The sequence below is a fragment of the Antedon bifida genome, chromosome 8 (assembly GCF_963402885.1).
Source record: "Antedon bifida chromosome 8, ecAntBifi1.1, whole genome shotgun sequence".
In the NCBI taxonomy this organism is placed as follows: Eukaryota; Metazoa; Echinodermata; class Crinoidea; order Comatulida; family Antedonidae; genus Antedon; species Antedon bifida.
This window is the reverse complement of record NC_136233.1, coordinates 23,526,779-23,539,550: the sequence shown is the minus strand read 5'-3', so window position 1 is coordinate 23,539,550 and position 12,772 is coordinate 23,526,779. Positions and strand designations below refer to the sequence as shown.

General features: G+C 34.5%; 1 protein-coding gene and 1 long non-coding RNA gene across 6 annotated transcripts in view; one reads left to right on the top strand and one right to left on the bottom strand.

Annotated features, from left to right (window-relative positions):
• LOC144849908 (uncharacterized) overlaps positions 1–12,772 on the bottom strand; it is a 95,774-nt gene that overhangs the window by 45,815 nt on the left and 37,187 nt on the right. For 3 of the 5 annotated variants that reach the window (XM_078707018.1, XM_078707021.1, XM_078707022.1), the window contains exon 1: positions 1,267–1,393. The exons of 1 other annotated variant lie outside the window; for it this stretch is intronic. In XM_078707018.1, the coding sequence (XP_078563144.1) occupies positions 1,267–1,272 (6 nt within the window). In that variant the 5' untranslated portion in view covers positions 1,273–1,393. Of the gene's footprint in view, positions 1–1,266; positions 1,394–12,772 lie in introns of those variants that run through there. One more of the 5 variants, XM_078707019.1, reaches the window with a different exon arrangement.
• Positions 9,398–10,364, top strand: LOC144850796 (uncharacterized). The gene is made up of 3 exons (XR_013614120.1): positions 9,398–9,500; positions 9,710–9,781; positions 10,025–10,364. It is a non-coding gene; the product is annotated as an uncharacterized LOC144850796 (long non-coding RNA).

Genomic DNA, 12,772 nt, shown 5'->3' with positions numbered 1-12,772 from the left:
GCATTGTCATTTTTTCAGTTATTTGCCTTTGGATTTATATATTTGTTATTGTATATTAATTAATTAGTAAAGTAACTAGTAGTGTTCGCAATCATAATTTAATTAGAATAACATGATGACATCAATTTATTTATTTAATATCCTAAATTATTTTATACCTTCAGATATATATAAATATTGAGCAATTTAAAATGAGTTTTAAATACTAAAATAAGATGCAAGTGTCTGTACGGTAATTAATTACGCGAATTTCTGCTAATAACTACACGGCCAACCAGGAATAGTGCTGTAGAAGGTCGCGTTTTCGTCCCCATGTTGCTTTATTGAAAACACAAACAATGTATTACAATGGAATAACACTTAATGTATAACACACCCTATTACTAATCATTAAAAAAAACAAGATTCGATAGCACAGTATATGTAAATGAGATATAAAGATTCGGCAATACCGTACGTAAATTATTATTATTGCAATAACTGTATAAAGATTCGATACTTATGTAAATTGGTTGGCGGCCGCTTCGACCATACTCCCTTGACTGGATCCCGCCTGGCCTAGCCCTAGCTAGAGTAGGCATACTGGATACTAAAGTACTACACGACGGGCCTAGGTTTTAGCTACGGCCAGATTAGGCAGGCTTCTTAGTTAGGCCTAGCTAGTAGTAGTAGCCTAGGGGGCTAGGCCTAGGGTAGCGGGACGATTCAGCCCTGACTGAGACGATTCGGCCCTGACTGAGACGATTCGGCCCGGGACGATTCGGCACACTTACATTTACAGCTTTGATATGCATTTATTATAAGCATAAAATAAGCTTTTTTCCCCAAACTTTATTTTCAGAGAGACTGAAAACATTGTCGAAAATGATCATTTTTTAGTCACGCGAACGATGTAAACAAGTTACGCCCCCCTCTGTTGTTGGCCGCTTGGCGAATGCACAAAATAAACAAGGTTTTCGAAGTAATAAATTGAATATAAAATTACGTTTTTTTCGTAATTTATTATATAGGCTAGGCTATATTATATCAACTTTGTCAATATCAATAAAATACGGATTGTTAAACACCTTTAAAAACCGAATCGTCCCACCAAAAGTGGGCCGAATAGTCCCGGGCCGAATCGTCTCAGGGCCGAATCGTCCCTGAATCTAGGCCTACCTAGCCTAGCTATTAGAAGTAGGCTAGGCCTACTAGGCCTAGGGCCTAGCCTAGCCCTAGCTAGCTTGATAGCCAACTAAAACTTAAAACGTAAGGCAAGAGGCCTACCAACATTCATAAACAATCAAGCATTCAAGATAAAACACCGTTTCGTTGCCTCTCCAAATCAAGCCTTTTCTTTAAAAATAAAACACGCATGTAAGCCGACATAGGCTAGGTCTCTACTCAAAAAGAGTTTACGCGAACTGCCTATTATATACGGGGCGCAGTTTGGGACAATTACTAGCAATTATGTCACTCAACGTCGAGAATCTGATGATGTTGTTGTATTGTTACTCAATAGTAAAACTAACAAATATTTTTATTGTAATTGAAATCATGGATCAGGTGCCGTTTTCGGCTGTTTGTACTGTAGGTTAAATAACAGAACAATTGTATTGTCTTACCATTCAATAGACACCCTTCTCTACATAAAACATAATACACCACACCCCTATCATAATAATGGTATAGTCCATATAAGTCGAGGTGGCCGAAAACGGTAACGGGACGATTCGGCCCTGAGACGATTCGGCCCGGGACGATTCGGCCCTGGGACGATTCGGCCCGGGACTATTCGGCCCGGGACGATTCGGCCCTGAGACGATTCGGCACACTTACATTTATCGGCTTTGATAAGCATTTATAAGCATAAAATAAGCTTTTTTCCCCAAACTTTATTTTCAGAGAGACTATGGGGTAGCACTACTAGGGATAAAGATGCAATAAAGCAAACATTTTGAAAACATTGTCGAAAATAATCATTTTTTAGTCACGCGAACGATGTAAACAAGTTACGCCCTCTGTTGGCCGCTTGGCGAATGCACGAAATAAACAAGGTTTTCGAAGTAATAAATTGAATATAAAATTACGTTTTTTTAGTAATTTATTATATATATTATATCAACTTTGTCAATATCAATAAAATACGGATTGTTAAACACCTTTAAAAACTTGATAAATAAAAAAAAAAATGAATATGAATTTGGTCTAAAGTGAGACGTTTCGGCCCACAAAGTGGGATGTTTCGGCCCAAAAGTGGGCCGAATCGTCCCACCAAAAGTGGGCCGAATAGTCCCGGGCCGAATCGTCTCAGGGCCGAATCGTCCCTGAACCGCCGAAAACGGCACCTGATCCGAAATCATTTTATTAATATTTGTATTTATAAACAATTAAAAATGCTAGGAATGTATAAATGAAATCCGCCAGGCTACTTCCACCAGTGTCTTCAAATCTCTCCTCAAAACCCACCTTTTTAATTTGTAATTTTTCAAAATTTTCTGTCTTTGTAAAGCGCATTGAGGCTTTCAGCATAATGCGCTATATCAAGTACCAGTTATTATTAAATGTTGCTTGTATAAAACAAATTAGTAGGAATGTTGACGTAATCCGTTACCGTAATTTACGTTTACGCAAAAGCTCCCTATTGTCTCTGCCCAACATATATATTTTTTATTGGGATGGGAAGAGGAGAGGGGTCACTCAATATGTTTATACATACTGTAAAACCTCAAAAAGAAGCCACCCTCTTTGGTCTGCATAAGTAGGCCTAATCTCGAAAGAAACCCATCTCGAAATCAAGCCCATTGGGCTTCTTTTCAAGATAGCATGGGCTTCTTTTCGAGATAGACGATTGGATATCAAAGGAACAATTAGGTGATTTACTTCCAGATAACTTGTGATGCAGATAATGTGATCGAGTTTATAATATCATACATTTATTTTACAGTTTAAAATGGTGTTATGATAACAAAATGCAAAATTGGCAGGTAATGCCTAAAAAATTACATTATTGTAGTATAAAATTCAAATATTTACAGCATACTTTTCGAAAAGAAGCCCCTCTCTTTGGTTTGCAAAAGTAATCTCGAAAAGAAGCCCATCTTGAAAAAAAAAATCACATCTTGAAAAGAATTAAGCTCACCCAAGGGTACTAAAAATTTCTTTTCGATGTTTACGGTATGTACTTTCTGTAATGTTGATTATTAGCTTAGTGCACTTACAGCCATCTAGAGTTGTAATTTCTAAAATTTTCTCAAAACAATTATTATTATTAAAAGAATTAAACTGAGGCAATCTAACGACCTTGATTATACATTTTTGTTTTTGGATGTCCTCTTGAAAAATACCTGCACACAATAATACGAGGATGCTTCGCAATTTCCTATCTCCTCCTACGATTGCTGCAAACCGCTTGAACAGCTCGAGTACAGTATCATAATGTTTAAGACAGGCCGATTTTCTTAAAAAATACTATTTTGATAGATTTAATATACGTTTATACAAATGTATTGATTTTCGATGAATGGAACATTCCAAATTATTTGGTTTAACCATGGTTTAAGGTTTAACACAAGTAGGTAAATTTATGGGCCCTTAGAAAATAAACCTAAAACCGTATTGTATAGTATTGCAATACTACTATACAATTCTGTACCTATTAACCACTTTTGGTCGCCATTTGAATTTCTTACTGTGAGATATAATCAATCAATCAATCAACCAACGTAAACATTTATTTTCAATCAATCAATCAATTACAATAAAACAAATGAATAAGGTAGGCTATTAAAAAAGAAAGAACGAATTTAATATAAACATATATAAAAATAAACTGAATTACTGTGAGTGTGGGAGGCCCTACTGATTATAATAAACTATAAATAAATAAATAAACTATATTACTGACAGTTGCTTCTCAACGTTTGTATTAATTAATAAATACAAAAAAATAAACGTCGTAGTGGTGTATCGTCACATGTACTTTACCATTTCAATCGACTATGACAGTGACAGTTTTAACAAAGTATTAAATCGCAATGTTTTACTGTATTTAGTGGTATATTATTTATAGGCCTATAAAACAGGAAAAAAATATTTCGTTGCTAAGTGGATAAAGAATATATTTAAAAATGGTTCCTCTTTGTACATTCCCTCGACCTTAATGTTAGTTACATACAAAACACAAAGTGGGTTTGTTTAAATGAGTCCAAAAATAATGTGTCCGTATGTTTGCGCCCCGTACTAAAGTGTTATCGATCGATTGAGGGCGAACTCCAAAGCAATCCCAGTTCAAAAAAGTGTCGTCGTAATAGTAGAGGGGGCATGCCAACAACGACATTCTGTCATGTGTAAAAACTCCTGGAAGTGTTAAATTTCATCTTGAAACTAATAATCTGCTGAATAAACAGCTAACCAACTTTTAGAATTCGTCTTCATTGATCTGCGTAGGTCTAATACTATAAAGCCACAATTCGTGAGGAATCGGTCACGCGTGCCGGTGAGGAAACTATCTATCGTGTTTAATATTTGTCACCGTCGTGTCATTTTTTACAGATGTTCCAACAAATAAAAGTACATACAAGTTGTTTAAAAACATAAAACAACATAAAGAGAGCTCTATAAAATAGTAATTTTGGCCAGCGGTATTCTTCCATATTTTTTAACCTATAAAAGTATGTCAGGATTAACTATCTGATTGTATTGACGAACTCAATAAATTGCCAGACAAGTTCACCATAGGGCTTCCTTTGCGACATATCTGGATGCCTTTAATAAGTATATGGCCATTTGGTGTTGAATATTATAAATTGTATCCACAGAGCTGTTATTATCACAGAGCCATCAGCTTGCATAATTTCTAGATGGTATCCGATTGATTTCCAGAGGATAGCACCATAGTAGTAAATTCTTCCTGTACATTTATAATATTTTATATATGCCATTACTCTCTTTTAACTATTTCATCTATGTGAGAGAGTTTCCTTGATACAAACATTCCCAGATATTTATATTATCATTAGTTCATCAATAAAACTATTACCAATTGGCCATTTCTTATATTCATTAAGGCGTTGTCCAGTTACAATAACGTTGGATTTATTAAAATTAAATACCGTACTCCATTTTGTTGCAAAAAAAAAAAATTTGCTTTTCATTTTATTTTGGAAAGGTATCCACTTAGTAAATGTCTATTTATGTTCCAACTTATTATATTAGTATCATTAATATTTATTTTATTATTTTATCATTAGTGTGTTGTCGGTAAATTCCAATAACAATAAGTTGTGATCACTACCAAGATGGTATATACATAGATCATCAATTATAAGTTTTTCAGTGATATATACATTTGGAGAAACAAGTACATATTCTAATATACTAGTATGGTCACCTTTTGTCCATGTATATTTTCCAGTACATTTATTAGAGCTATTTAAAGACCCCTTCCCTGCAATTTTGGACGTTTTTTGGAAAATAATACATATATATCACTTTAAAAACATTAAACCATGTCATTCCTTGTCTTAAATGTACGTTTTATGGTAAATTATGATAAAAAGTGAGAAACAATGCACTACCTAAGTAGCTCGCGGCGATCGACCTCTCGTGGACGGTCTTAGGCCTAGCCTAGCTAGGCTTAGTTTTGTAGGCCTAGCTGGTAAACATCGGTAACGTACGAACATCGTACGCTAGCTATATACCTAGCCTGACGTTGTATAGTTGCTGCATTAATTGTCTTTCTATTTTTGCCAGACTCCGTTGATACAAGTTGGGGAAAACCCGGTATTTTCACTGAAAAGTTAGGAGTCTTCCATTTGTTTTTGCCTCACGATCGATCGAAAAGTGGGCGAATTACAGGTGAAAAACAAAAATATCAATCCGCGCGCAATGCATTTTGGGATTTATAGCGGGCCGCTATAATTATTAGAATCGACTTATTTTTCACATTTTTAACCGTTTAAAGACGAAAAAAATTATCGCAATAGGACCATATAGTATTATTTTTACATTAAATATAGTTTGTGATGTTAAATTAGATCTAAAAAACGTAGGGAAGGGGGCTTTAATATTGTAAGGTTACTATCCTCGCAAAAATTTAGTAGACCATTACCATTATAATTATCATCTCCTTGTGTGATGTTATTTTCAATTTTACCATTGAAATCACCTAAAACAATAATGTTTGCATTAGTATCTTCATTTTGTATCTAAAGAACATCAGAAAGAAGTTCACAATATAGTTCACAGGGATCTGAGGTTATCGTCTGTCATGATGGGATTGGGCCATATTGTAATATAGTGTTATGAGGTTTCTGACTTGTAATGAAAACTCTACTCGCTTGACTGTAGTAACACATATATTTTTTATTCAATAATACTTGATGATACAATAATGATTCAGTACAATATACAACTATAAGGAACAGAGGATTAGGTGATGCTGTCGGTGAGGTGTGAGTGTGTAGGTCTGCTTCTGGAGAAGTGGCTGTGAGGTGTGTCTGGGCTCTTCTGAAACTTGTGGGTATATTGGCTCAGTTCATTAGCATATGTCAATTACATCATTTATGGAGCTAATGATTGGTCCTAAGTTAATCCAGGGGTGTTTAAGTAGAAGTGATTAACGGTATAATAAGGTATTTCAATGATGGATAACACTGTCAAATCTGTACTTAAATAGTGTCAATCTCTCCTGGTTTAACGAGGGGAGAGGTCGTAAGGTTAAGCTAAGTGTTTTCTTTAGGGGTTCAATTATAAACTAAATGGACTTTTAAAACATCTGGACAAACTCTCCTCTGGACTTTCTGGGCCAAGTTTGTGAACTTATTGAATTCTAATACAAAGGTTGATTTCTTAATTATAAAAGTATATCATTATATTACATCCCTCTGTTTCCCTTTTTTTTTCTAATCTATTTAAAATATAAAAATGGTTATAGTAGTGGCATGCAAAATTAAAGTTATATAAAAGAAAAACATTATTATACATATAAGCAAAATTGAGTTAGCCAAAACCATTGACTCTGAAGTGTAACCTTATCACTTTCACTCTCTCTCTTCTCTCTCTTAAAAAAAATAAAATTAAAAAGTGAATTTGGTATAAAATTCGCGTAAATCAAACATAAATCGGTTAAAAATAAGAATACAAAACTTAAAAATAGTATGTTACATTGAACATACCTCAATCAAATCGTGCGACAACTCATTCATTTTTGGGTCAAAGGTCAGTAAAAGCATGGGATTATATTAGGGTACCTCCCTCCGTAGTCGTCCAGTATAAGTTATAGTATGGCCACTGGTCCCGTTTACTCAGCCCTCATCTTTTAAATCTGAGTGTAACTCAATTACGATTTTTAATTTTATAGTGAAATTCAATACTGTATTTGTGAGAAAACAACGGCGGATTGCTCCTGGTAGTCACTTATTTATATAATTATACTGGGGTACCTCCTTAGTCGTCCAGATGTTAGAGTAGGACCACTAGTCCCGTTTACATTTATCTTTTAAATCTGAGTGTAACTCAATTACGATTTTTAATATTATAGTGAAATACATATTATATACATTATATATACTCAGATTTAAAAGATAAATGCCGAGTAAACGGAACCAGCGATCTAGCTACTCTAACTTATACTGGACGACTACGGAGGGAGGTACCCTCTAGTATAATCCCACCAAGTGACTCCCAGGAACAATCCGCCGTTTTCTCACAAATATTTAATTTCTAATACCATAAAAACCATAAGTAACACTGAAAATGTAAAAAATACACAAACGGCGTTTCATAGTTATTGTTGGCTGGAAAAAATAAAAGTGGGCTGGCTTATTGTCGGCTGGCTTATTGTTGGCTAGCTTGACACAAGCCTTCCATGATTATGTTTTTATTCCCCAGCAGGACTGGACACAGAGTGGTTTCAGTCACGTTGTTTTAAAATACTATGCTGCCCTCAACGTTTATATTTAGTTAGACTGTACGCCAATTTGTCCTTACGCCAATTTTTGTCCTTTCGGCAATTTTGTCCTTTCGGCAATTTTTGTCCTTACGCCAATTTTTGTCCTTACGCCAATTTTTGTCCTTACGCCAATTTTGGTCCTTACGCCAATTTAACCATACGGCAATGTGTTTGTGTGTCCGTACGGCAATATTTGTTTGTCACTCGAGGAATTATGTCTTTAACGCCATTAGTTTGCCTTACGGGAGCGGAATTGTTCGTACGGCAACGTTTGTCTATTTTGGCCCTAATGGCCGCCCATACGTATGGTTACGTCGATTTTAGTGTTGTTACAAAAGTTGAAATTTTTTTCGTAAGTCGATTTATGACGTATTTGAAACAATATCTCTGATTGGTGTTTCTTTTTAGAGCGGGTTTTATCATTTTTCGCGCGAAATGTTGAATTTTGTTATTGTACCTGTAGCTAATCAGCAGCAATGTCAGTGCAGCACACCAACATATTATTTTCAGTAGATAGCCCAGGCTGGTAATAAAAGATGATTAGTAAAGATCTAGCAAAGATAATAACCTGCTATAGGATGTTGCGAAGAAGACGACAAAGAAGAGAACAGATTTAGAAAGAATTGAAGAAGAGAAAGTTTATCTTGTTGCAAATGTTCATTTTCGCGACGTTTCTACCGGCAAAGAGAACAGAAGAATGTCGGTTCCTTTGAAATGCTGATTGTTTATTGCACGTCCATAAAGAGTATTATATTTTGATATGAGTTGTAAACTCCCTGATTAGAGCATTATTATATTGAAACTACTGTGCATTTGTAAAGTATGTACAAAATCGTAAAGTGGACTAAAATTATAGTAGTAAATACATACAAATGTTGTTATTTTCCGGCTTTATTTCACTATAAGGTCATACACATTACGTCATAACTCTCGTTCATAACGTCGCTCATTGGTTGCTTGTCACGATTGCGCTTACGTCTCTACGAAATTTGACTTCAAGTTCATGCGTTCATTCAAGCGTAAGATCAAAAATCCCGGTTTCCTGTAAAATCGTAAAAATGTAACGCAACAATAGTGTTAGGTCATCGGTTTCCTGTAAAATCGTTTGTCGTTACCATTTTTCTTACGTTGCGTCGATTTTATAAATTTTCGATCGTAATCGGTTTCCGCATTTCTTACGACAAATCGACGTAGTCGCAATAAAAGTGGTGTTCTTACGTCGACAGGAAACCAGGCTTTACAGTTAAAAATGGCATTATGTTAGCGGTTTCAGCAAAAACCTGCTGTTATGTTTGCCTACTGATATACCTTAACCTTTTGCATTACAATAAGGTACTTCCTTGATAGGGATGGACTTAATATTTTGTGCAAATGACGACCAAATTGGTGCGAACTTTGTGTACGGTCCAAAAGTATTTTGTAATAAACTTACGTTGAAGGAAAATAATTCTTTGTAGTACTAAAGAACGGTTTATTTTCGCTTCCGGCATCGGTTTGTTTTAAATTTACGGCAATGAAACAGCCTTTCAACGAAATATGAAATACTAGACGAATCACCAGCAATAAGGTATTATATGTTTAGATAGACATTACTGACTGGTATCGCACCAGGGACTTTCCCACTAAATTCTTATTTGTGCTAGTCTTGTGCAGCACCATTACAATCCTGTACACTACCTATGTTGAAACGTGGTTAAAACACTATGTATTTGTTGGATAATTATTTATATTAAGTTATCTAAACATCGTTAACGTTACATTTTTTCCCAACTTAAGATACACGAGTAATTGAATTGTGGATAATGCTATCAAGGCAGGATATTTATTTGCATCTCTTTCTTTTATGCTGTAAGTATAATCGAATATGGTCAAATTTGTATTTTTTTTTTATAACATTAACAATTGAATACTGGTATACTTTAATGTATAATGTTGTACAGTAGTTTAAAACATAATTCTTACAAATACTAATAGATCACAGCATTTTCCTCAATATACAATTGTGGAAAGTTGCCCATATCGGGTTGTTAAAATAAAATTAATCCATTTATTGGTTGATCAACCATTACTTTTTTGTTTAACAAAATTTAGTCTTACGAAAATGTTCTGCTGTAACAGTGACTGCTGATGACATATATGTAGCTGAAGGATCTGAAGCAAGAATAACATGTAACATTGTACCAGATAGCAGTGGAGCTGTTCCTACTGTAACATGGTATAATGTTACCACCCAGTGGGCAAAAATTGGTTGAATTAACGTTATTTCAACGTTATCTGCAAACGTTGAAATAACGTTGAAAAAGTGGTTGAAAATGAAAGTTTGCCTCAACGTAAATGTCAACGTTGAATCAACATAGAAATTATCAACGTTGAAACAACGTTAAAATAGGTAACGTTGAAATAACGTTGAAAAAATGGTTGAAAATGAAAGTTTGCCTCAACGTAAATGTCAACGTTGAATCAACATAGAAATTATCAACGTTGAAACAACGTTCAAATAAGTAACGTTGAAATAACGTTGAAAAAATGGTTGAAAATGAAAGTTTGCCTCAACTTAAATGTCAACGTTGAATCAACATAGAAATTATCAACGTTGAAACAACGTTAAAATAGGTAACGTTGAAATAACGTTGAAAAAATGGTTGAAAATGAAAGTTTGCCTCAACGTAAATGTCAACGTTGAATCAACATAGAAATTATCAACGTTGAAACAACGTTAAAATAGGTAACGTTGAAATAACGTTGAAAAAATGGTTGAAAATGAAAGTTTGCCTCAACGTAAATGTCAACGTTGAATCAACATAGAAATTATCAACGTTGAAACAACGTTAAAATGTCTACGTTGAAATTATCAATGTTGATTCAATGTTGAAATTATTAACGTTGAAACAACGTAATAATTAAGTTGAAATGAAAATTTGCATCAACGTAAATTTCAACATAGATTTAACGTTGAAATTATCAACTTTGATTCAATGTTGAAATATTAAAGTTAATTCAACATTATCCGCAAACATTGAAATAACGCTGAAAAACTGTTGAATTAAAGTTTAAATTTTAAAAAATATCAACGTTGATCCATTGTAGAGTAATCAACCAAATTCAAGGTAGAAAAAATAACGTTTAATCAACGTATACAGATCAACGTTGATTTAGTGTAAACACATTTTTACCGTGATTCAACATAGACATTATCAACATTAATTTAACATAGCAATGGTTTAGTTAATAGAAGAACAGCTTATAGTAACACAACCAAAATAAATCAAGCTGAAATCTGGCATATTTTCAATGGTAATTGATTTGTTGAATTACTATATCCAATTTGAATCAACGGTTTTAAAGTAGTTGGTAGTAAAGTATACTGTTACGTCGCAGAATCCATCAATAGAGACATTTTATAAATACTGTATATCTTACTAATCTTTAATTTCTATAAAAACATAAAATAACATTTAATCAGGTGTTATCAAATCATCAGGCAAAATCCAAGCAACAATCAACTAATGTACATCCTCACTGACAGTTCTCAGGTACCAAAGTTAAGTATAAAAAATATACTAATAACCAGTTTGTAATATGTTTGCCAACTAACATGATTGAATAACTATAAATATTGGCTGATTACAGTAAAACACAATAAATACAACACACGTCACAGGTGCCTTGTGCTAATGTTGCAGAAGTCCAAATGAAATGGCAATAACACAATACTGTAATTGCATTGTTCCGATTAGTCAATAAACAGTTGCCTCGATTCTTGTGTTGACATTGTCCTATGCTTTCCAAAAGTGTGGAAATATCATTTTTCCAAACCTGAAACAAATTCAATCAAGTTACTGTAGTTTTAAACAAAAATAATACAGTAAAAAATTAATTGAAAGACTTATCGCCGTGGTTAGGATTCCGGCACCGGAACTCAACTGCCCAGCGTTAGGGAATCCGACACGCTATTGCGCATGCCCAGAGCGAGGTAATCGGCGACTCCATACTAACGTACAGCGATGGATCATTTAATAGCTGCGCCACGGCGAACTAGCCTAGATGCCTACTGAATAATACTACTAGTAGGCCTTTTTTAGGCCTACCAGTAGTAGATGTGACCAGTGGACCTATTTATTTTGTAATAAATATATAAACTTCATATAATTATGAATAATTATAATTACATAACCAGTTTTATGATTTTTCAAGTACAAAATAAAAGATTTCATATAACGCACTATACTGTACGTAACAAGATAACATGCAATACAAGTTGATTTAATTGTTGACAGCAGCCGCCGCGCGGATGTGAAAAAACAGAACTGTTTTTCGGCCCGGAAGTCGGGGTCACAACGCTACGCTATTCACTTTCGTACATTTCTTAAAATACGCAATACAAGCGTTATGACACTAGGGCAGGCCTGTGTTTTTCTCCCGTTCCGAACGATCATACTTCCTCTGTCTAATAAAAATACAGAATTACGATTCTTAGATAGATACTGATTCTTAAAAAATATCATAATTATTTTAACGCGTGGCGTAGTCGTATTTTAATTATTAATTCATGTATGGCCTAGGCCAAGTTTAATCCATCGCTCCCTCGCCCGACGACTAAATAGGCTACAGTAAACGCCACAGTAAATCCCTAGTTAACACTCCGACTTTCGGTGCGGTGTGGTGGTGGTGTGTGCGGTCTGTGGCACTAGTGCAAGCTATAATTACTTCGCTCTGGGCATGCGCAATAGCGTGTCGGATTCCTTAACGGTGGGCAGTTGAGTTCCGGTGCCAGAATCCTAACCACGGCGAAGATTTATTGTCCCCAAAAAACATGAACAATGAAGATTAATACAATCA